Below are 21709 nucleotides of genomic sequence, written 5' to 3' on the forward strand. Positions count from 1 at the left end.
ATATCCTTTATGTGAATAAACTTTGGTGAAAAATAAGAAATAAAGAACGGGTTTATTTTTCTAAAGCAAAATGACATAGAAGGTCAGGAATATGGCAGCTAGTTAGATAAATTCAGATTTGTTTTGTTTGCTCAGAAATACTTGTACATACAAGTGCACAGAGGGTAGAAGTCTCATTTCCCAAATGTATTTATTCTTAAAAGAAGATAAGCTAAAGCCTAGTGTGAAATAATGCCTTTGTGATACCATAACTACAAGCTCAGCAATAGTTTCTGATCTTTGCAATAATGATACTGAGAACAAAACAATAGACACAAAAAAAAAGAAATCAGCAAATAGAATGGGGAAGGCCCAATACAAAGACGTTTCTTAGAAGACTTAGGTTCAGATCTTGACTGAGTAAACCAAACCCTTGGCTTTTAGAGATGCAGAGATGTAGCCCTAGAAGCTAAAATTTGCATGAAAGTTTATTGCAAGGGTGAGAAAGAACCATCCAGACAAAACCTGCAGCCTCTTTCGGTAAAGCCCATGTTCAGTTTAAGGAACACGCAATCAGAGATGTGCTCATTTACATTCCTCAGTTTGGTGAACTTGAACATTTGCAGAAGTGTTTCTCTGAATCACATCAATGATGCTTTAGGAACAATAACTGAGATGTGTTACAAAAGGGCACCTTTTCTTCTTGTTCCTCATATTAAAACCCCTTACTCTATCTAAATATCAAAGTGTTTGTCACTTTTCCCACAACTCAAGATGACTGGCTCTTAGCTCCTTGCCTTCCTGACTCCTTCTTCTCCTCACACTCAGTCTATGATAGAAACTAAGTGTCTGTTTCCTGTGCTTGTCTAATATTCTTCCATCTCACTAGCAATTCAGACGCTCCAGGAGGGGTTGAATCCCCAGCAGGAACACTGCACACTGAGGATCCCTAAGTTTTCACCAGTTTTAGCTACATTTAGGTAGGCATAAACTATCCTAACCCTTTAGCTCTTGTTACTGCTTTGTAATAGTATTAAACTGAGTGAGTAAAAAATAAGAAAAAAAATTCTTTTTCAAAAAATGCAGTCTTTTGAGAAAAAGCAAAATACATTCTTCAGCCACATTTGTGTTGATTAAAAACTGTTAACATGATTTCTCTAAGTGTTTACAACAATAAAATCTGTCCTTTCATTTTGCTTCATTCTGAATCTGTTTGCAATTGTGTTGAAATTGCATCTCGGGTTTTTTTTCCTGTAATCTGAAACATGCCATCTACATTCTTTAGCTGGAAGAGTGCCTTTCCAAAAGTGTAACAATATCAATAAATTTATGAAATAAGACCTTTCTATTCTACACAATAGTGCTTTGACAGGTAGTGAACCAAAAATTACGAAAAAGAATAGGTTTTGGAAGGCTTTCTGCTGCATATGTTTTGAGATTTATTTTTCCATCTCAAATCACAAAACAAATCACAAAACTTTTTATAAAATGGTAATTCTGGTTTTCATTTGGCTCACAGCCTTTTCAGTCTTTTTCACAGGTGCACTTGACATAGACAACCGGAAGAGAATAGAGGTAAGAGAGGAAACACATCAGTTTTATTTAGTAGTAGTCCCCTAAAAAGAAAGTAGACACATCTCTATTGTTGCTCTTCCATGGCAAAGAAATAACACAGCCCTCCTCTGATTTTTACTGTTGGATTTTCAGTATACCCTTTAATGTTTTATTTGTCATCTTTTGTCAATTGAAGGGAAAGGAATCACCATTCCTGTCAAAAAGGCACTAAGCAGCTGTCCAACCTTTGCTTGCAGTTACAGATCAGAAGAAAACCTGCCATGACTGAATTTCCAAGTGAGTTTTTCTATCCAGAGTGCCACGAGTCAGTGAGTACGAGGAGAGGCAAAAAAATCCTACCTGGATTTAGCAAGGGTTGCTCCAGAGGATGTAGGTGCTCTTAGTACCTAATATAAAACTAAAATATATCTGTCCACTAAAAGTTTCAGAAAAGAGGCAAGCAGAAAAGCTTAACATTTCTCTTTCTATGTCAGAAGCTTGAGGACTGATGTAAACGGCAATAAGACTGGATCTTCTCACTTGAAGAATCCTTACTGAGTTTTTGTTACAGTCTACCTGTATGTCCATTTCTCTGTGTCATAGTTTAAATATAGGTCTCCCCAAAATAAAAGCAAAACCACGTCTTTCTAAGAGGAATATTTATGTAACAGAACTATATTTTTACAGATTATGGTTATGAAAGCTTAGCTGAGGGTAGATCTTTTAAAATTATCCTGCAGCAAAGTTTCTCTTGCATAGAATGCATGCCAGCTCCACTGATTTGAATTGTGTTGGAAACCTGAAACTGAACGGAAGCAACTCATAAAATGTGAGGGGAATCTAATTCTAATCTCATAAAGATTACTTTCTCACTTGATTTATGACATTTTCAAGTTAAACCACAAGAGACAGACAGAGACAGTGGTTGCAGTGGGGGAGGGACATAAAGTTACCCTAACAAGATGAAAATATAAATACAGCATTAACTAAACACAAATAGATGCAATCATGGCAGAGGTAAAGTATGCTGAAATGCTACATTGTGGTTCCAGCAGCTTAACCTGGGCATTTAAAAAGCAAAACATCACAAGTAAGAGTGACTCAGAGCAGGAATTTCTGCTAGCCCAGGCTTTCAAGAACAAGGAATTCAGGATTAGAGCCCCAGAAGGATTTGGCAAAAGGAAAGGCAAAGTTGGAAGGAGGATTTTCTGTACTCCACATTTCCCCAATAGGCTATTTGCCCTCAAGAATGACTTGCAACAACAGTATCATGTGGTTTGCATGCCCCCTCCTCCCCTGCAGAAGACACTAGGGAACCATCGCATCGTTCGTCCTTTGCTCCATGTGATGGACACCTTCCTTACTGAAAAACATGCCAAGGGGACCTACCCTTTTTGAAGAGCTCTTGTAGGCACCTAACCACAAAGTCTGGTGCCTTTCAACCCCTATTCAAGAGGTGCCTAAACTTGGGAGGCACTTGTGTTTTACTGACAGTAGTATTCCACAAGTTCATAAAATTTGCCTTTAGGAAGGCCACAAATTCTGACACTGTTTTGCATACTGCAACATCTGTGCATGCATTTTTTTATCTCCTTCTTATCAGGATGTGCTCTCAGAAGAAGCAAGTTTAGAAGAAAATATATTTGTGATTAGCCCTAAAACAAAACCAAATGCAGGAGGTACTCAATAGCTTTATGACCAGTGTGACAGATTTAATGGAAATTTTCCCCTATACTCCTACCTCCCAAGTACATACAATTCCTATAGGAATAGTATCTAGGGGTGAGATCCCTTAGCCTGTGAGAACAAATATCTTCCACTTGCAAAGACTTATTATCAGAGCTCCATAGATACTTTGAAATAGACAAAACTTTTCTTCGGGAAGTTTCAGGTTGTTAGGCACAAAGGGGTGTCACTTGAGAAGGACCTTTGAGCCCATAAAGAGTTCATAAATAGGTATTTACTATGGTAAGTCATAGATAGAAGAGTTGAAATAGATAGCATTAAGGTCTTTTTCAAGAGCTTTATGTCAGTAAGTCCTTTTTCAAATTCCCCTGAAAACTGAAGAGTTAGTTTCATTCTTGATATAGCTCCACTGACAAGAACAGAATTTCATCTGCAATGGATTTGGCTCAAGGGTGTTTTTGCAGTTGTGATCATGTGACGTGCTCATTACTTGGAACATGTTTGCTCTGTGTCATGTGCATGATATATTAGGAACACATCTCTGACTTCATAGCAATTCCTATTTTCTTGTGCCTTTTTGTGGGCTTCCAACAGCTCAGCTAGAAGCTCCTGAAAGACTGGCAACATTTGTTAACAATGCTTGTTTGATACTGACTCTCACTACTTCTGCATATTTTTAGCTGACATTTGAAGCACTATGTCAAATTGGTCAGATCAAGAAACAGAAATAAGCCCCCATTGAGCTTCTTGCTGATGTAGCTCTGCTTTTTCTGGATCTGCACTCAGTTTACTTTGAGTTGAGTATCTCTCTACCGCACTACAGCCTTGAGCAGAGACCTCACCTTTGCCAAGTCTCATCAACAGTTATTTTGTGACAGGACTAGCAAGTTACTCAGTGAGAGCCTCTGTCAGAAATCACACTTTTTTTCAGAACAGTTATTTCCAGCTAGAGTTAGCCAGCACTGAGGGCTGACTACCTCTCTGAGGGACAGATCTGTTACGCTGCTCATGGGCTATGACCACACCATTAAATTAAAAGGTCTTTTTAACTAGATCTGAGGTTAAGTGACACCAGCTGACTGGCACCTATGTTTTTTTAATCTAACCTCCTACAGCAAACGTGTCTTGGAAAGAGATGCTTGGATTAAACTGTGCAGGCAATCAGAGGCCACAAGTAGGAGCATATGCCTGCACCCACTCTCTGCCCCTCTTTTATTAAACAGCATAGATGTGCCCAGAGCTATCAGCTGGCTTGGCCTGGCATCCTTTTCAGGCCAATATTGCTCTGTCCTCTGCCTTTCTGGTCATTCATGGCCATTTCTTCACTTTTTCGACTCTGTACTTTGGTGATCTGCATCCCTATACTTGCAGCTTAATGAAAGTAAGCACGCATGCATGTAGCACATTGAGGCATGAGTTCTTGTGTGCAGCTGCTAAATGCTCCTACACTGTATGAAATAAATAAGCTAAACCATAAGCTATTGTGTCTGCCAAGAAAGATGTATACAGGACAGACAGTGAAAGCATGGGTTTGCTTTGCAGACTGCAAAACTGAAACTAATTTTGCAGAATTACAGGTGATGCCAATAAGACAGCTGCAAAAAGAACATTTTTTAATAACTTCCATCTTGCAGAAACTGAAACTCAATAGCTTTTCTGTTTTTTAGAAGAGGGCTTGTTACTTCTTTAGCCCAATCCCTTCAGGCTGTAAACCAGTCCAAGCAACTGCGATCTGTCCCTGGTTCTCGATTATACATGGTGTTTTCCTTATATTCTGTTTATATCATTAATATACCAAGAATAATTGATTGCATGTTTTCCTTTTCCAAATGGAAAAAAAAAATTTAAGAAAATCCAGCAGTCATGTGGAATGGATCACTGTTTAGTTGGACCAAAAAAAAATAAAAAAAAAAATTGTGTATTACAAGAAGCAAAGTCATGACATTCAGAGTAGATAGGATGGATTTAGCTCATGAAGATCCCATGGCAGAGTGTTCTCATGCAGACATCAATGTTTTTTTGTGTTACAATAACATAAGAGGTGTGATAATGTATAGACTGCAGAAGGTATCAGAAAGCCATTCAGCAGGGAAAAAGTAGCTGTTCAAAGCTAGGAAGAAGTGAGACTGGTAAAACATTACCATGATTCAGAGGGAGGAGAGAGTTTTCAGGAGCTAATTTTAATGGATTCAGTTCATTCAGAGATAATCTGTCAAACTACATAGGGCTTTTTCTTAGTTTGATTAATAGAAGAAATATGTTCTTAATCTCTGTTTTGATATATTGCTTTTCTCTTTTGACATTTTTCCTCTAGGTTTTTAAGCCAAGTGTTCATAATATGATCCAGCTGGCTTATAGGGATCAACAACTCCCTTGTGAATAATGGTTAAAAACGGATCCCACCTGGATGTTGAAACGCTGGCAATGCTCCAGAATAAAGCTATCTCCATCACCCTCCCAGTTGTGTATACACTGGTGGCTATGATCAGTATCCCTGGCAACTTGTTCTCCCTTTGGGTGCTCTGCTGGCACATCAAACCCAAAACACCTTCTGTTATCTTCATGATCAACCTAAGCATCACGGATCTCATGCTGGCCAGCTGCTTTCCCTTCCAGATTGCTTATCACATCCAAAGAAATCACTGGAGCTTTGGCAAGACTCTTTGCAGCCTTGTGACTGTGATGTTCTACTCCAACATGTATTCTTCCATACTGACCATGACCTGTATCAGCATTGAGCGGTACATGGGTGTGGTATATCCCATGAAGTTGATCAAGTGGAGAAGAAAAAGATATGCCCTGGCTGCCTGCTTAGGTATGTGGATTTTCTTGCTTCTAGCCTTCTACCCACTAGAAAGCACAGATCTGACCTATGAGGTGAAAGAATTGGGGATTATAACCTGTTTTGATGTCCTCAAATGGGATATGTTGCCCGGCTTTGGAGCCTGGGTAGCCTTTCTCCTCACGCTATTTGTCGTGCTCTTCTTGATCCCTTTTGTTGTAACAGTTGGATGCTATATTGGCACCATTCGGAAGCTTATTCAGACGTCAAACAGATACGGTAACAGGCAGAAGACTAGATCCATATACCTGGCAATTATAGTCCTTCTGGTATTCGTCACTTGCTTCGCCCCCAATAACTTTATCCTACTTGTGCATATGATCGTCCGTCTATTTTATGACAGGAGTTTGTACCCTGCCTACAAGCTCACCTTGTGCCTCAGTTGCCTCAACAACTGCATAGATCCTTTCATTTATTATTTTGCATCCAAAGAATTTTACCAGAAATTCATGCAAGTGTTTCGCCCCAAGGTACTGCTCAGCGACAGTTCGGAAAACAGAAGGGAAAGCTTATTCTCTGGCAGGACCATGTCAGCCAGGTCGATGTCAAGTGGACCTATGGATGGGTTAGAAGGAGTAAAGGTCTATTTGCAAAGGCAGGAAAGTGTTTTTTAGCCTTAGACATCCCCAGAAGAAAGGCACCTGTGAGATCCATGTGTAGACACAGAAAACATTTCTTTTTGAATGTCTACCCTCAAAACACCTTGCTCCAGTGACAGAAGTCAGGCCATACTCATATTGTGCATCCTACTTCAGTATTTTCTGGTAAGAAATGGAAGCGTTAAAGGAACTGAGTTTATCCAAGAAGACACTGAAGCAAACCCAACATTCACAATTAGGGGTTGGCCTGGAACTAGTCCTACTGCATGAAACCAAGGGATAAGTTTAGAACAAAAATTACTTACAAGTTTTATGATCTCAGTGTTTAACTAAAGGCTTGTGACTCTCAGTGAATGTGAAATATTACTGTATATGAATTAGAGCATATACTGAAGTTGGATTTGGGGTAGGGGAGCTATTTTTCTAAGCAACGTGCTGGGTTTTTTGTTTTACTGTTTTTTAATGTATTGCTTTCTCTCTTGTTATTTTTCTATAAAAGAATGAGTAAAAATAGCTTGTCATTTCACCATTAATTCATAATGCATAGCCACTGTGAATTCACCACAACACTCACCCAACTGTTTATCAGAACCAAACCACACTGACCTTTGAAAAGGTTAGGTTGACTCATGCTATTTATTTCAACTTTATGTAGTGAAATAGCTCATACAATGAAAAGGATGCTAGGACTAACAATGTTTGAGACTACTTCAGCTGCTGAGTGGATTATATTTTAATTTCTTGAAGTTATTAATTTCTCAGGACATTAGGGAACAGTTGATTTAAGAAAACAGATTTTCTCGCATTGACCTACTACAGTAATAATGCTGCTGCTCGTATGTGATTGGTATCAACAAGTCATTTTCACCAGTCCACTATAGGCTATACACAGAAGCACCATCCTCCTCAGCGAAGAATTTAGCTTCATATAGTGCGTACACTATCTTACACTTATCTTCCTTACTGTGATGGTGTGGCTTATTAATCAGATTTTCAGCTGGATATATGAGAATTCAACCACAATCTGGAGTGATCCTGTGCCAGCAGAAACCAGCTGAAAACCTGTCCCTATAGCCAGATGTCAGAAATGTACTTCTTTCAAGTGGGCAAACAGAAAGAACTCGAAAAAATGAAAGCAAGTCTTGAGAATGGGAGATGTACCAAATACCCTGGAAATAGGTTATGGCAAGTTGATTGTGCAGTCCTGTGTTTGGGACTCCTCTCTGAAACATCCTTCTCCAGCTCGTTTGCATATACTGTGTCATGTTTTAATTCTTCTCACATCTCAGCAACTGCTCGTGTGCTTGGAAAGACAACTGCTATAGAATATGTACTGGGGAGAGACAAAGGCAAAGTTTTTCCTGTAGTATTTACAGCTTTTTACCTACCTTTGGCCCTCATTGACAGTGACGAGCCAAAAAACACATGACAGAGCCAGACAAGCTTCCCTCACAAGCGGGACAAAGCTATATGATATCCTTTTTCTGCACTGTGACTCCATCCAACGCTGAGTAGGAGGCTTGTCCTGGTTTGGACTAGGACAGACTTTTCAGTTAAGTTTCTTTTAAGTGACAGTACTTTCTGAAGGTGACCAGACCAATGCGGTATTCCATCCCACCCATGTGATAGTCAGTTTAAAGCTGAGGGACCACGAGGGTTGCGCTCTCTTCCCCTATGACCGACATCCTGGGAGGACCCTGCCTGTGACCCTGCTGTTGCTCCCAAACCCGGTTCCTGCCTGCTGCCACATGTGCTCCGGGACTGCCCAGTGCCTGCCCTGCAGCATCAGCGGTGACGTGGTCGTCATCGGGGGGAGCTTCGTAGTGGTTTTGTATAGAGTTCATTATTTATTATACCCTTTTTCCTTGTTATTGTTTATTAAAACTGTTTTAACTTTCCAACCCGTAAGTCTCTCTCCCTTTTCTCTTTTCCTTTCCCCTCTGGGGAAGAAGAAGGTTAATAGAGAGCATCTGCCGTCCGCTTAACTGCCTGTCCAGCCTTAAACAATGACAAGGCTGCCTTTGACATCATGGATAGTTGGTTCAGACACCAGATGCTGATTTCTGAGCTCCTGTGCCTAAGTAAAAGACAACACCCAAGGTCCTTAAAATCTGCCTTTTTTCTTTGTGTATGACATGATTAAAACACAATTTTCCACCACTAATCACCATGAATTTCTTCATGATAAAGGCTGTATAATTACAAAATCAACTGCGAGATATTTCTATTTCCTATCTTCTGCTAAAGTAACATCAGTTATTGGAGTAGGATAAATGTGAGTGGACCAAGTACTACCTTTCAAAAGCCATCTGAAGTGTTTTGTGGCATTTCACAGAGTTAGTTTTAATCAATCTGCACATCTTCTACCCACAAGGCCAACCTTAGTGATATGTGACCCATCCAAACCTTCCCATCAATTTGCCTGGAAGCTACGCAGCACTACCAGCTTGTGTGCTGGGTGTGTGTGTGCAGTGAGATGGGCTTGCTACTTTAAATCGTCTTGCCTGTGCTGAAAGAGAGAAGCCCACTGAATACGCTCCTGTGTGAGTTCGGGGCTCTGAGCTCCTGTGTCATCTCTAGCACATGTTCCAAAATGTCTGCTTGTGCCAGGACCTCCAAAGAAAGAACGATGGCTCTTCCTAAGCCGTCCCACATCTGTCAGGAAGAAATTCAGTTAGTTTACTTACGTTTTGCAAACATGTATATTAATTTAGCAGTGCATGGTTTCACTTTGCTCTTCAAGTCCCTTCACTATCCCCTTTCACAGAATTCCAGCTTTCTTACTACCAAAACTGTTTTCAGAATTTTGCTGTGGCAGAAACATTTCTGGAGGTTATACTGAAATCTCTCTCCTTTTTTTTTTTTTAACATGCAAGTATTTTCACAATGAAAACCATTACTTCTCCTAGCTCTAATGCAGATTTTCACTCTGTTTTGTCTTGAACCTGATCCTCAAGCACTTAGTGCCTCCTAAAATGTGCTGTGATGTGCCTGAACTGAAACTGACACCCAGTAGAGCCAAAAGGGCAGAAACTTTGCACTTTGGACATCAGCTGCTATATTTTGAAATATACTGAATTGCTCCTTTTGCAAGAGAGAAAAGATGCTCACAAATGATTGAAAATGTTCTTCTCTCCAGCCTCATGCAGCTCTTCATAGCCCTTCATCCCTCTTCTGATATTGCCTAAAAAGGAAGAGAAAGGGCACTTCATGCCATTTTATGAACTACCCTCTAGTTAGCTCAGATTAAGCAAAATTCCCATTTAGTTCAGCAGGATTGTTCTTCGAGAAAGGAATACAGAAATGAACCCAACAACTGCAATCTTTTGAGTCCGATGGTGTATACTGTGAAGTTTTGGAGGGGTTTTTTAGAGAGAAGGAGAATAAATTATTTTTAAAAGTGGCCCAACATACTGTTCTTTGACATTGGAAACATGTCCTTGAGGGGTACCTTAAGGTAGCAAGATTTCAACCCTCCTTGGTCAGTGAGTGTGAGTTGACATACATACATATATATATATATATAAAACCATATATACACATAAATGTGGAATGCAATTTGAGAGGTTATTGAGAAGTTCATGTCAACACTGCCTTTGGTTTGGGGAATACAGGTCCTGGGCAACATGCTTACTTGATTGCCTCTGTGGTTAATGTAATTTTACTGAGAAGGCATGAATGTATAGGCTTCTATTCAGTTTTGGGGTTTGTTTTTTGAGGGGATTTTTTTAATTATTGTTTAGCAATTTAATCTATGAATGTGTTTGGATTTTTTTGTACATATAGTAATTAAAAAAAAAACATAAAAAGGACATGATTTAAGATTCTTTCCTTTTTTGCATCTGCCATTTGTGAATAATTTACAGGCTTAGAAGATGGCAGGGAAACACAAGTTATGAAATAAAATGAATACATTTCCCATTGCTATTGTACTTTTTTTTAGATTTCTGTATCATTTTAAATCTCTTATTTTTCCCAAGCATTTTGAAGATTGATTTTTGTTTCTTTGCCTTCTTGTTCATTTTTTTCTTTTTTTTTTAATATATATTTTAGAAACTGGCGTTGGCATACTCCCTTCAAATAGCCAAATTTTAAAAGCAGCAATACTAGAATGAGATATTGGCCCACTTGGAATCCTCCTGCTTGCCCAATAAGTGCACTGAATACATATGTTTTTAAATTTCAATGCATTTCTCACAGCGCCTGGCAGCCAGGGCCCATCCCACCCCCAGCTGGGAGCAGGGCAGCCGGAGGGCAATGGGGCAGACCCAGCCCCGGGCATCGGGCACCTCCTTGGGAACGGGGACGAGCCAAGGCCAGGCTGGTACATGGGCCTGTGGTATGCCCAGCTTGGCGGGGCCCATGGCCGGGCAGGGCAAGGCTGTGGGGAGCTGGAGACTGGCCCTGCTGCAACATCGCTGGAGCAGGGGCTGACAGTCCCTGGGGGCTCAAGTGGGGTCCTGGGACCTGGGCAGGGTGGGGGGAGCCCCAGGGGGCTGGGCAGGGACAGTCAGGTCTGGTGGTGCCTTGATAAATATTCCCTAGACTGACTATGCTCCATTTTGGGGTTCCACGTCTGTTTGGCTACATCTGTGCTGATACATGAAAGAGGGCCAGAGATCATCCTAAAGTCACTTGATAATTTTTTGTTGTTTTTTCCTATTCATAGTGTTTAAAATAACATGAGGTCTACACTGATGCCCACCAGAGTGGTGTTTCTCTAAGGAGATTCTTAGGGTATATGCTACATGCCCAAAGGTGTGCATGACAGCACAAATGTTTGAGGGTGAAATGCAGTATTGGTAAGTGTGAAGTAATGCACATGGGGAAATCCAGACGTAGCTTTGTGTACAAAGTGATGTTGCTCAGCAGTGACCACTATGAATCATAATACATGATTCTATACATCAGATCAGCATTGTAGAAATTTATGGTTCACCCACACCTTGTTTACTTTGTGCACTTCTGGTCTCTTCATCACAGATAGGATCTACAAGAACTGGAAAAAGGTGAGAGTGGGCATGTGGGATGATCTAAGGTATGAATTTAAAACCTTATGAGTTAAATAATTTAGGACTCTTCAGCTCAGAAAAGAGACAGTATAAGGTAGGCAGGAAAGAGGTCTGCAAAATCCTCAGTGGAGCGCAGAAGCAGATCGGGATGAGTTTCACTGCCTTTGCCCATGCAAGAACTGGGGAATAACATACTAAGCTAACAAGATCCAGGGAGAAAACCAGGAAAAGTTAGTATCTCTTCTCATAACACACAGTATAACTGGGGAACACCTTGCCAAGGATGTTGTGGATGCACATAGTACATGGGTTCACAGAGAGACTGGAAAAGCACCTGAAAAAGAAATCCACTGTAGCTTACTAAATAGGCAAACCACAACAGACTCAGGAAAACCCATAAGATTGAAATGGTCAGAGGTTGAAGGAGTATTAAAGAGAAGTGACATTACATGATTGCCCTGTTCTTCCTCTTCTTGAAATGCCAGTCCTTGAGGCAGGACACTGAAAGCTAGCCAGCCCCTTGGCCCTGCTCCCATGTAAGGCCTACCAGAACTGCCTTGGAGCCCGGCCTCTTCCACCCTGCCAGCTGGGGTGCTGCCGGCAGAGATTCGGCGGGGAGCTTTGCCTGCTGCTGTCTTGAAGGGGGATATCCCAGAGTCGGGGAGGGAGCTGAGAGTGCCCCGGGGGGTGGCCTGGGGCACAAGCCTGGCCCTCTGCCACTTAGCCCTGTTGACAAGTCACAGAGTCACAGGATGGTTGAGGTTGGAAGAGACCTCTGGAGCTCACCTTGTCCAACCCCCCTGTTCAAGCAGTCCCTCACATTCAGGTGAAGATGAACTTGTATATTGCCCTTCAACAAACCGCTCTGGCTGCTGGTAACAGTTAACACATTTTGCTTCAAAGCATATAGTTATTAATTCCATTTCTAACATCTTTTCTCACCTACGTTCATTTTTTTCCATGACCCAACTCTCTTGAAGGCAGCTGCTGTTGGAGCTGACTAGCAGCAGACCTCATTGTCCTCTTGGGGCAGGGCCATTCGCAGTTGCTGGCTCTCTTCTCAGGTAGCAGCCTGGTCTACACTTAAAAGCTGTCATAGCTGCATTAGTCAAGAGTATGATTTCCTGGCCTGAATTGTCACAAATATGCTGGCAAGACCTCTAGTATCCCTTTGCTGAAAGAGCATGTAACACTGGTCTCTTTTTCAGTGACCCGACAAGTTCCTCCACAGAAGCTCATATCCTGTTAAAGTCCATTAGAAGAATCAGTTTTATTGGAAATTTTTTTAGGTTTAGCTAAAGTCACAGTTCTTTTAAGTGCCCAAAATGAAAATTCTAATATAAAATTCCTCTCACAAGAACGATTAGGATACAAGCCTTGGTTATTTTACTTAGTAATTGATTCCATTCTGAAAAAAAGAGGAACTTTTTATTGGACTAAATCTTGTACTGTCTTTCCTCATTTATGCTGCAGTTCATAGTCTTAAAAGGAGTTATTGAGAGCAAAATTTCAATCATATTATTCATCTTGATATATTTGGATTATATTTATTCTGGATTAATTTTTTGCAAGTAAGTGTTCTCTTGTCAAATCTTTAAAGTGTAATTATAGCAAGCATAATAGAGTAGTGCATAACATTTACATGAAATTTTTTTAAGCTTTCTTTTTTATTTGACAAAAAAAAAACTCTGCCTGTCTGAATTCTGCACTCCTACTGAACATCTTGTCTTTCATGACTTAGTTACAAGCCTTACGACTTCTAGTATTTTTGCTTAAAGGTTAAACAGCTGGCATATGTTATCAGATGAGGAGACTCAGGCCTCCTGCTGCCAGCCAGAACACCTTTCTAGCTTTTAGCATAAATAAATACCACAACCCCCTGCTTGACTGTCTTGGCTCATGGTGATGTCCTGCAGTCAGTCTTTTTCTTCTGAAGACATTTTCAGCACTGGGACACTGATGGTTCTCTTTCCCCAGTTTCTGCACCACTGCCCACATGACCTGTCTCTGGCATGCCAGAATTACTCAAGTGCAGAAAGTAAAGTGCACGTGTTGTCGTGCTGGGAGCTACCAAGACTAATTGCCCTTTGAAGCTTTCTCTAATATCTTTCACACCTGTAACTGCTGTTGTTGGACACAGTGAGGTACCAGAAAATGGGGAAGGGTTTTTCTGAGTGCCTTAAATCTGAGAAAACTCAAAAGTTCACCTCCTCTGCTGTATACCTGAGCAGCCTTGTCAAAGGAGAAAGTTCAACAGGCTTAATGGAGGTATAAACATATTCAAACTAGAGATGGGAGAGAGAGAGGCTGAAGAGATGGCAGCAGGGGGGAGAAATACAGTAAGTAAGAGTTTGGAAAAGATCCAGAAAGTTAGTCTCTGCAAGAGGCCAACTGAAGTTAGAGAATGTCTGTAAATAGTTTTCTTCATAAACAGCCAGTTTCGTTTTAGAAACATGTAGCCCTTTCAGCATGAAAGCTGGAAGCAGCAGCAAATCTCCAGATCTCTGCCATAAGGAAAGGAATGTGATTAACAGACAAATAAACCACTACCTAGGCACGGAGCAAACATCTCACCGAGGGACTCAGATCTCTGGAAATGTGGGCTTGCCAGGCACAAAAGGTGCAACTTATCTGATCAAAAGTAGATATCAAGTGTTGCTCTAAGCACCTTATTGCTTGGCAGCATTCATGTTGACTGCCGCCTCCGTTTCTGAAACCCACATGATAGCTGCTTTGGCTGCTGGTTGCATTCAGACATCCAGATGTTGGTAGACTTCTGTGTTACTATGGATCCACACCACAAAAGCAATGTTGCTATCCCAGGACTGTTACCACCTTCTTCTTGACAGCTGTCTTTGGATTTTGCCATCTTCATGCTTGTAACAGCAGCTTGTTCATCTGATGGAAAGCCACGTAAGTTCATGACCTGGGAAATAATTTTCCTGGGCACCTCAGCAAACCCTTAAATAGGGTGCAGGTCTTTCTCACCTCCCCAAACTCATATGGCTTCAGAAAATAGAGGTAAATGTATAAGCTAAATGACTGGAAGCCTCTTCCCATCATTTACCTCTACAAAGAGACTGTACCACCTTTTCAATTAGAAACTCTATGGAGGTACAATGGCTTTTTCACCTTCAAAATGTTTCAGTACTGCAACACAGATGGTTCTGTTTCCCCAGTTCCTCATTATTGTCCTCATGCTGACATTTTTTTCTTTCCCTATTTCACCTTGCTTTCCATAGTATATGCAGAACACATCAGTACCTCACCCCATTCTGGTGAATAATGAGAACCACTCTGTACACTTTTACCTAAAATGTCAATATATTTAAGCTTTTTTAATATGGCAAGTGTTCCCATGTATTCCTGCTACAACTAAACCTTTAAAGGAGTACAAAAATAAGATAAAATACAGCAGATAACTTTTCTTCAATTGATAAATCTGATCAGATTCAGAAGATAGAATACAAAAATAAAGCCTTTAATCTGACAGTATTTACTCTTAAGTTTTTATTTTCATATTCAATAAAGGTATTTGGGCCACAGGGTGGAATTATTCCTGTTCTTACAACCACGCAAATTTGCTGGAGGGGCCTTAAGCTCTGTTACAAACATATCTTAGCACCTATTAATGTGTTTATGGTGTCCCTTTATAGCACCAATCTCAACATGTCTCTTTTAAGATATTGCTAGACCTATTAACGTTAGCTCTGGTTATCCCTTCATGTTCACTCATGCATTCATATTAAGTAATAATATAAGTAATATTAAGTAATCCTTATACTTAAAACTGGGACTTTGTTTGTGGTGCGTGGTCTTCAGCCCTTACAAGTTACAGCTCTCTACAGCTACTTGAAGAATGCGAGCAAATAGGTAGAAAAATTATGGGATGTACTGCCCTCTTGTGGAGATTTACATAATGCACATATTCGTAAGCGCTCCACAAACGTTCTTGACCTTGGAGCCTCGGAAGTAATTTTCTGGAAGAGCTGGGATTCCAGCTGAGCCAATAAACCTTCTGTTCTCGGCATCTCATCTTCATTTTCCCTGACTTTACACTGGTGTCTTTGCAGTAATCATTATACGGTACTAGTAGAAGGAACACTTGTTTTTCATACTTAGGCAAATACATATTTGTATCTTACATTATATATATGTACATGTGTTTTATATAAATGCACACACATATGCATGTTGTGTATATAATATATAAATTATGTACATGCACACACATTTTCTGAAAATATGAACTTGTCTATGTATTTTTCAAATATAAACAATTCAGAAACAGTGGTCTTTATAGTCTGATATACTATTTATTTTTCTCTAGAGATTACGTTAGTGCTAACAGGAGTGAGACTGGGGCAATGCTGATATGAGAGGTGGTACTATCCCTGCAGCACAAGCCATGTGACTATAAGAGAGGACTCGACATAATCCACTGCCCCTCAAACACATAAACACACAGGTAACTAGGGATGTTGTCAGCAAACACTTATCCTCCTGTCCCAGTGATTACAGGGTTATTAGGCACTGCCCTGTCTTCTCCTCTGAGGCTGATTGTTGGCCTCGAGCTAACAGCACAGAGAAAGCAAGCTGCAGATCAGAAGTTGCTTTCAGCAGCAGACACTGGGCTATGGCAACAGCTGAGAAAGACAGCCCTGGAAGCACATGTAACTGTGATGCTGGTTCTATATCACGTAAATTGAGATGTGCTTGCAGCACGCCGTTTCATCCTGGAAGGCGCTACAGCCCACATTTGACATCAGGTGGAAACTAGCAGGAAGGAAGCGTTCTTTTCTTTCTCCTGCCCTGTATTGCTGCTGTGGATCAATACCTTCTCTGTGGCAGAGGCCAAAAGCAAAGCAGTTAGTCTGAATTCCTGACATCCCTTCTTTCATTATTCTTAGAAGGAAACTCTTTACACTATTTAAATATGCTGGGCAAAGATGATTCACTGGGGCTTGGATAATGGTATCTCTGTTGCTAAAAGATGCTTTGTGAATGGCCATGTTCTCCTCCTGGGCATTGCTACATCCATGTTTGATGTAGCTGCTTCTCCTTGTCCCATGAGATGGACATGGAGCTGCCTGAGAGACAGGCTGGTATTCCTCTGGTGCTAGACGTACTGCACTCCCTCAGCAGTTGTGAAGTTGCCTCACAGGCAAGGTATAATGTCATTTGATAGCTATGTGGGATAAACATCTTCAAATTAAGTATATGTAAAAACATTTACAGGGACATTACATACTATACAGCCCATGTATCTAACTTAAAAAATTATTTAATCTGACTTCCTGCGTTTTCCCCAAAATACTTCTATATGCTTGTAACACCACCCTACTTCAAATAGGAAGGAAATTATGGGAAGTGATCACGTAGACACACCGAGCTATTGCAGGCCTTCCAAGTTGGATAGAAGAGGAGGAAGGAGCATTTAGACCTGAGCTGAAGAAAACTGAATTGATAGGGGTTCTTAAAAATGGACTATGAGAACACAGAGCTAAACAATAAGACTGGTGAAAGAAATCTATGGTACCTGCTCTGAAAGTACTCCCCCAGTCTAGAAAATGGCTCTTGAAAGTCTTATGATTTTCCAGCAAAACTTCAGCAGTACTCTGCAAGAAGCAATGACAAAATAATCTGAGCACCAACACATACTTCTGGTTTATACACCTTGCAAGCATCTGAATTTATTAAAAAAAACTAGAATACCCCCTTCATAACCCACAAATCTAGTTGAACATGTGAATCAGTCTTAACAGATGAAGGACATAGAGTGTTAAATGAAGCAGGTAACTCTGCTCAGAAGACTGATAGTTAAATACCAGTTGGACATAAAAAGATAAAAAAAACCACATAGCACAGGTAATGTTAAATGATACGATGATGTTTTTAAACAGAGAGGAGTTCCTGATAATTAGCTGGTGAAATAGAATCCATCTTTAAACCACTAATGTTCTTTTCCCTACAAGTAGTAGAAACAAGAGATATTAATGACTTCATGAACTGTGCAGACACATTGGACTATGGCAAGGATTTCAATGGCAGAAAGAGGCTCCCTGAAAAACCTAAGCTCTCAGAGTTAATGAAGTTATCCTAGAAAAGCCCAGCTGACTTGTGAAAGGTGGAACGTTCATTCCCTTCACGGCAATGTCCCTAGGCTTCACTAGCTTCTTCACAATGGCAATGCAATGTTCCCCAAACAAGTTGATCTTGTGCTTGCATAGGTGACTCAGCCAAATACATCCAGATTGAAATACCTACGTTCATTGTGATATACATAAAAGTTGACACAAGAATTTGATTATCACAGTGTTCTTTACATGCTGGAAGGTATTACTGTGATGGTCAAAGTGTAAATGTGCAGGCAGAAAAGCAGAGAAGTCCAGAACAAAAATATTGAGGAAAGATCTCTGCAGTTAGAGCTCTAACTGCTATTTTGTTTTTGTTCAAAATCCCCCAGGGATTTGAAAAAGTCAACAGTTTCATAACCAACCTTGGACAAGCTAATCTTTGACTAGCATAGTCAGCCAAGGCAGAAACTTTTCTGATAACTGCTGGTGTCATTGATCTTCACCTCAGTCAGCTCGCTGCAACCTCACACTTGTTCTGCCTGACTCCTGCAAGGCTGCTATGGAGCAGTTGGTAAGGATTACTTGTCAAACCTCTCCCAACTGTGGTAGCTTATGTGATGTGGTTTAGTTTTTCTTAAAGGGTTATTTGGAATGACATTTAGACCAGCATAAATAAAATAAAGGTAAATGAAAACATGTATTTCAACAGCTTCATGGTTTTGTCTTTTAAATAAAGTAAATCACTCTTTCTCATTTAAGTTTACCAGAATAACAAATTTAGTAATTACTTCTCCTTAAAAATAATAATAAAAAAGCCATGTCTCTTTTCACATCAAAAATCCTTGTAGCAATTTCCATTTTTGGACATTGTCTGAACCTTCATGTAAAAGACTCTATAGAAATGACACATATTTATTTTATTTATTTATTTATTTTACCTTCAAAAAGTCTGTTGTGCAAATCAGAGGAGCAGTATACAAGCAGAATTCAGCCAAGGGAGGCAAGTCATGCTTGTCCTACTCTGGAGTTAATGGGACACCTCAAGTAAGGAAGATGAATTATGTTGCATGCATCTCCACAGGCTCTACAGATGACTAGAGATAGATCTATGTTCCAAATTGACCAATGAAGTCTTCCATCCCATACACGTCATTCTCAGTATAAAGCGGGGGGATCATGAGGGTCGCCCTATCTTCTATGGCTGGTGTCCAAAGAGTGCTCTGCCCATTTTTATCCTGCCCTCGATCCCAGTCCGTGCATCCCTGAATCCAGTTCCCGTCCATTGTTGGGCCCAGCCTGGGCCTTCCCGGAGCCTGCCCTGCAGTGCCGGTGGTGACGTGACCGACATCGGGGGAGCTCGATCTTGGTTTTGTATATATTTGTATATATTTAATTATTTCCATTATTATTATTATACTCTTTTTCATTACTATAGTTCATTTAAACCGTTTTAACTTTCCAACCTGTACATCTCTCCCTTTTGTCTTTTGCTTCCCCTTCTGGGGAGAGGAAAGGGTTAATAGAGAGCGTCTACCATTTGTTTGACAGCCAGCCCAGCTTTAAACCTTGACACTGAGCAAGAAAGTCTAAAGATGAATTTTCAAATGTGCTCTCAAGTCACTGCTACATAACAAAAAACTAATTTCAAAATTTAAATTCTGATACTTAGGATGATGTACAACCTGTTAGGTCATGGTGACGAAAGGTTGATCCCTGTGCACTGTGAGCAGGAGGCTAAGGGTGGGGGGAGTCCCAGCAGCCCTGCAGGGGCAGAACAGCCCCCTGCCCAGCCCCTCCTAGTGCCACAGGAGCCCTGTCTGTGGTCTGCTACTGGAGGGTCCACGCTGTATATAGGTAGGTATGTACACATATGTGTGTGTGTATATAGGTATGTATTTCCCACTAACAGACCTTCATCCTGAGCAGCCAGCAACGGGAACAGAAAGAGACCTTTGGTGCTGGTCATGTCCGTGCCAGTGCGTCCATGTATACGTGCTGCACGGTGTGTGCACGTGTGCCTGCTGGCAATGCACGCTCAGTGGCAGGACCCTGGGGGCACGGAGCTGCAGCAGTCTTGCCTCCATTGAGCTACCAGATTTAGCAACCCCTAACACAACCCATGAGAGATATGGTCCATTAAACAGATGTCAAGAGACATGATTATTCAATGCAAACTGCTATTTTAATGATTGGATATATCTTTTTAATGCTTGAGCACATATTTCACTTTCTCACTAACCAGCTAAGAAGATACATGGCATCACACTATTTGCAAGTTATTGGGAACAAATCCAGGCTTTTGTGTTAAACATTTTCTACTTGCTCAAAAGGCCAAATAGGGGAGAGCCCATCCACTAAGATTTGCATCAAATTAGGTGATGGTAATGGTTCCTTCTCACTGAAAAAAACGAATTATATCACCTCTTTGCCAAATACTCATTTAATTCAAGCACTATTGGCGGGGGGGCGCGCGTTAAACGTGACTCCTACGACGCGAAACCTGCCTGTGACCTCCAGCCCCCTCCATTGAAGGCTGCCCTTAGGCGGTGTACAGCTCATTACCGCAAAGGCTGCACGTCCCCCGGAGCTGCCCTGCCCCTCACAGCGGGGCGGCTGCCGGGGCGCCTTCGTCGCACGTCCAGCCCCTCCGCGGCGGAGGCCGAGCTCCCCCAGGCAGCGGCTGCCGGAGGCCAAGGGGCGGGCGGGCGAGCGGGCCGGTCGAACCCCCCGCCCCGGCCCCGAGGGCTACCCGCCCGCCTTCGCCCCGCGGGGCCTCCGCGGCTCGCTGGGACGGTCCCGGCCCGGCTCCGCCCCGCGGCCCCGGCGCTGTATAACGCTGCCGCCACGCCGCCCGATCTGCGCTGAGCGGGAGGTTGAGGCGCGGTGGGCGCCGCCATGGTGTTGCATCCGGTGCTGGGGAAGCTGGTCAGCAAGAGGGTGGTGCTGGCGAGCGCCTCGCCGCGCCGGCAGGAGATCCTCGCCAACGTGGTGAGTGCGGGCGGGCCGCTCGCCCGCCCGGGCGGGAGAGAAGGGCGGCGGTGCGCGGGCAGCGGCCGTCCGGCGCCGGGCCGGGCCTGCGGGGCTGCCGCCTCCCGCCCGTCAGCCCCCGGGGGCTGGTGGCGCAGGGCGGGCGGTAGCCTGAGCCGTGCCTCCTGCCGCGGCGGGGTTTGCTGTGTGTGGGGGCGATGGCGGCGGCGCGACCGCGGGGCTTCCCCGCGCCCGGCTGCCGGCCTGGGCAGCGGCGTGCGGGGCGTCGGGGCTTCGACCGGCGAGGCCGGCCGGCTGCGGCCGTGTATCTGCTCCCTGAGCGGCGCGGCGCCTTACAGACCAGTATTGTTTTCTTTTTTCCAGTCCCAGTTCCTCTTGGTCGGGTTTTCTCTGTAAGCAAGTACGTGTGCGCCAGTTTTGTTTATGATCAGATAAATGTGAGAGTGGATTAAAATACTCTGCTGACGGGAGATGGTGTAGTCAAACAAATAAAAGACTTGCTCAGGCTGAAAAATGCCGGCATAGTTATTTCTGGCATATAATAGTAAACTTTGGAAGGTCTTGCAACGGCCTGAGGTAATTAAAAATGTCCTTCTCTTACTTTAGATACTTAATACTGACACTTCTGAAAATTTGACTTAGGCTTCTGAAACATATGAAAACTATATGGGATTAGTATTGGAGGGGAGGCAGGGGGAATAAGGTAGCTGTCCCCTCTTTTTTTGTGAAGCAGTTGTGGATCGCAAAGGAAGCGGTAACCCATCATTCGGACTGTTCAGCCCCTGGGGAGGAACATGTCGACCTCACTGGACAGGCTGCAGGCTTTTGAATGGCACTTGAGTGTTACAATGCATCGGATTTACAGAATCAACCAGGTTGGAAGAGACCTCTGGGATCATCGAGTCCAACCGTTGCCCTGACACCACATTTAGATTGCTTAGTGTTACTGTTCTTCATGGGAGAAGTTGAACT

The 21709-nt window shown here is 42.2% G+C and overlaps 2 protein-coding genes across 5 annotated transcripts in view; both read left to right on the plus strand.

The window, feature by feature from the left end:
• The window catches only part of P2RY8 (P2Y receptor family member 8), a 38331-nt gene extending 27902 nt beyond the window's left edge, over positions 1-10429 (plus strand). For 2 of the 3 annotated variants that reach the window (XM_068395533.1, XM_068395532.1), the window contains one exon: positions 5534-10429. In XM_068395533.1, the coding sequence (XP_068251634.1) occupies positions 5602-6675 (1074 nt within the window). In that variant the 5' untranslated portion in view covers positions 5534-5601 and the 3' untranslated portion in view covers positions 6676-10429. Of the gene's footprint in view, positions 1-1744; positions 1831-5533 lie in introns of those variants that run through there. The other variant, XM_068395534.1, reaches the window with a different exon arrangement.
• Positions 10430-20396: 9967 nt separating this feature from the next.
• The window catches only part of ASMTL (acetylserotonin O-methyltransferase like), a 33556-nt gene continuing 32243 nt past the window's right edge, over positions 20397-21709 (plus strand). The window contains exon 1 of one of the 2 annotated variants that reach the window (XM_068395529.1): positions 20397-20737. In XM_068395529.1, the coding sequence (XP_068251630.1) occupies positions 20645-20737 (93 nt within the window). In that variant the 5' untranslated portion in view covers positions 20397-20644. The remainder of the gene's footprint in view (positions 20738-21709) is intronic. The other variant, XM_068395531.1, reaches the window with a different exon arrangement.

Source organism: Nyctibius grandis, chromosome 2 (genome assembly GCF_013368605.1).
Source record: "Nyctibius grandis isolate bNycGra1 chromosome 2, bNycGra1.pri, whole genome shotgun sequence".
Lineage (NCBI taxonomy): Eukaryota > Metazoa > Chordata > Aves > Nyctibiiformes > Nyctibiidae > Nyctibius > Nyctibius grandis.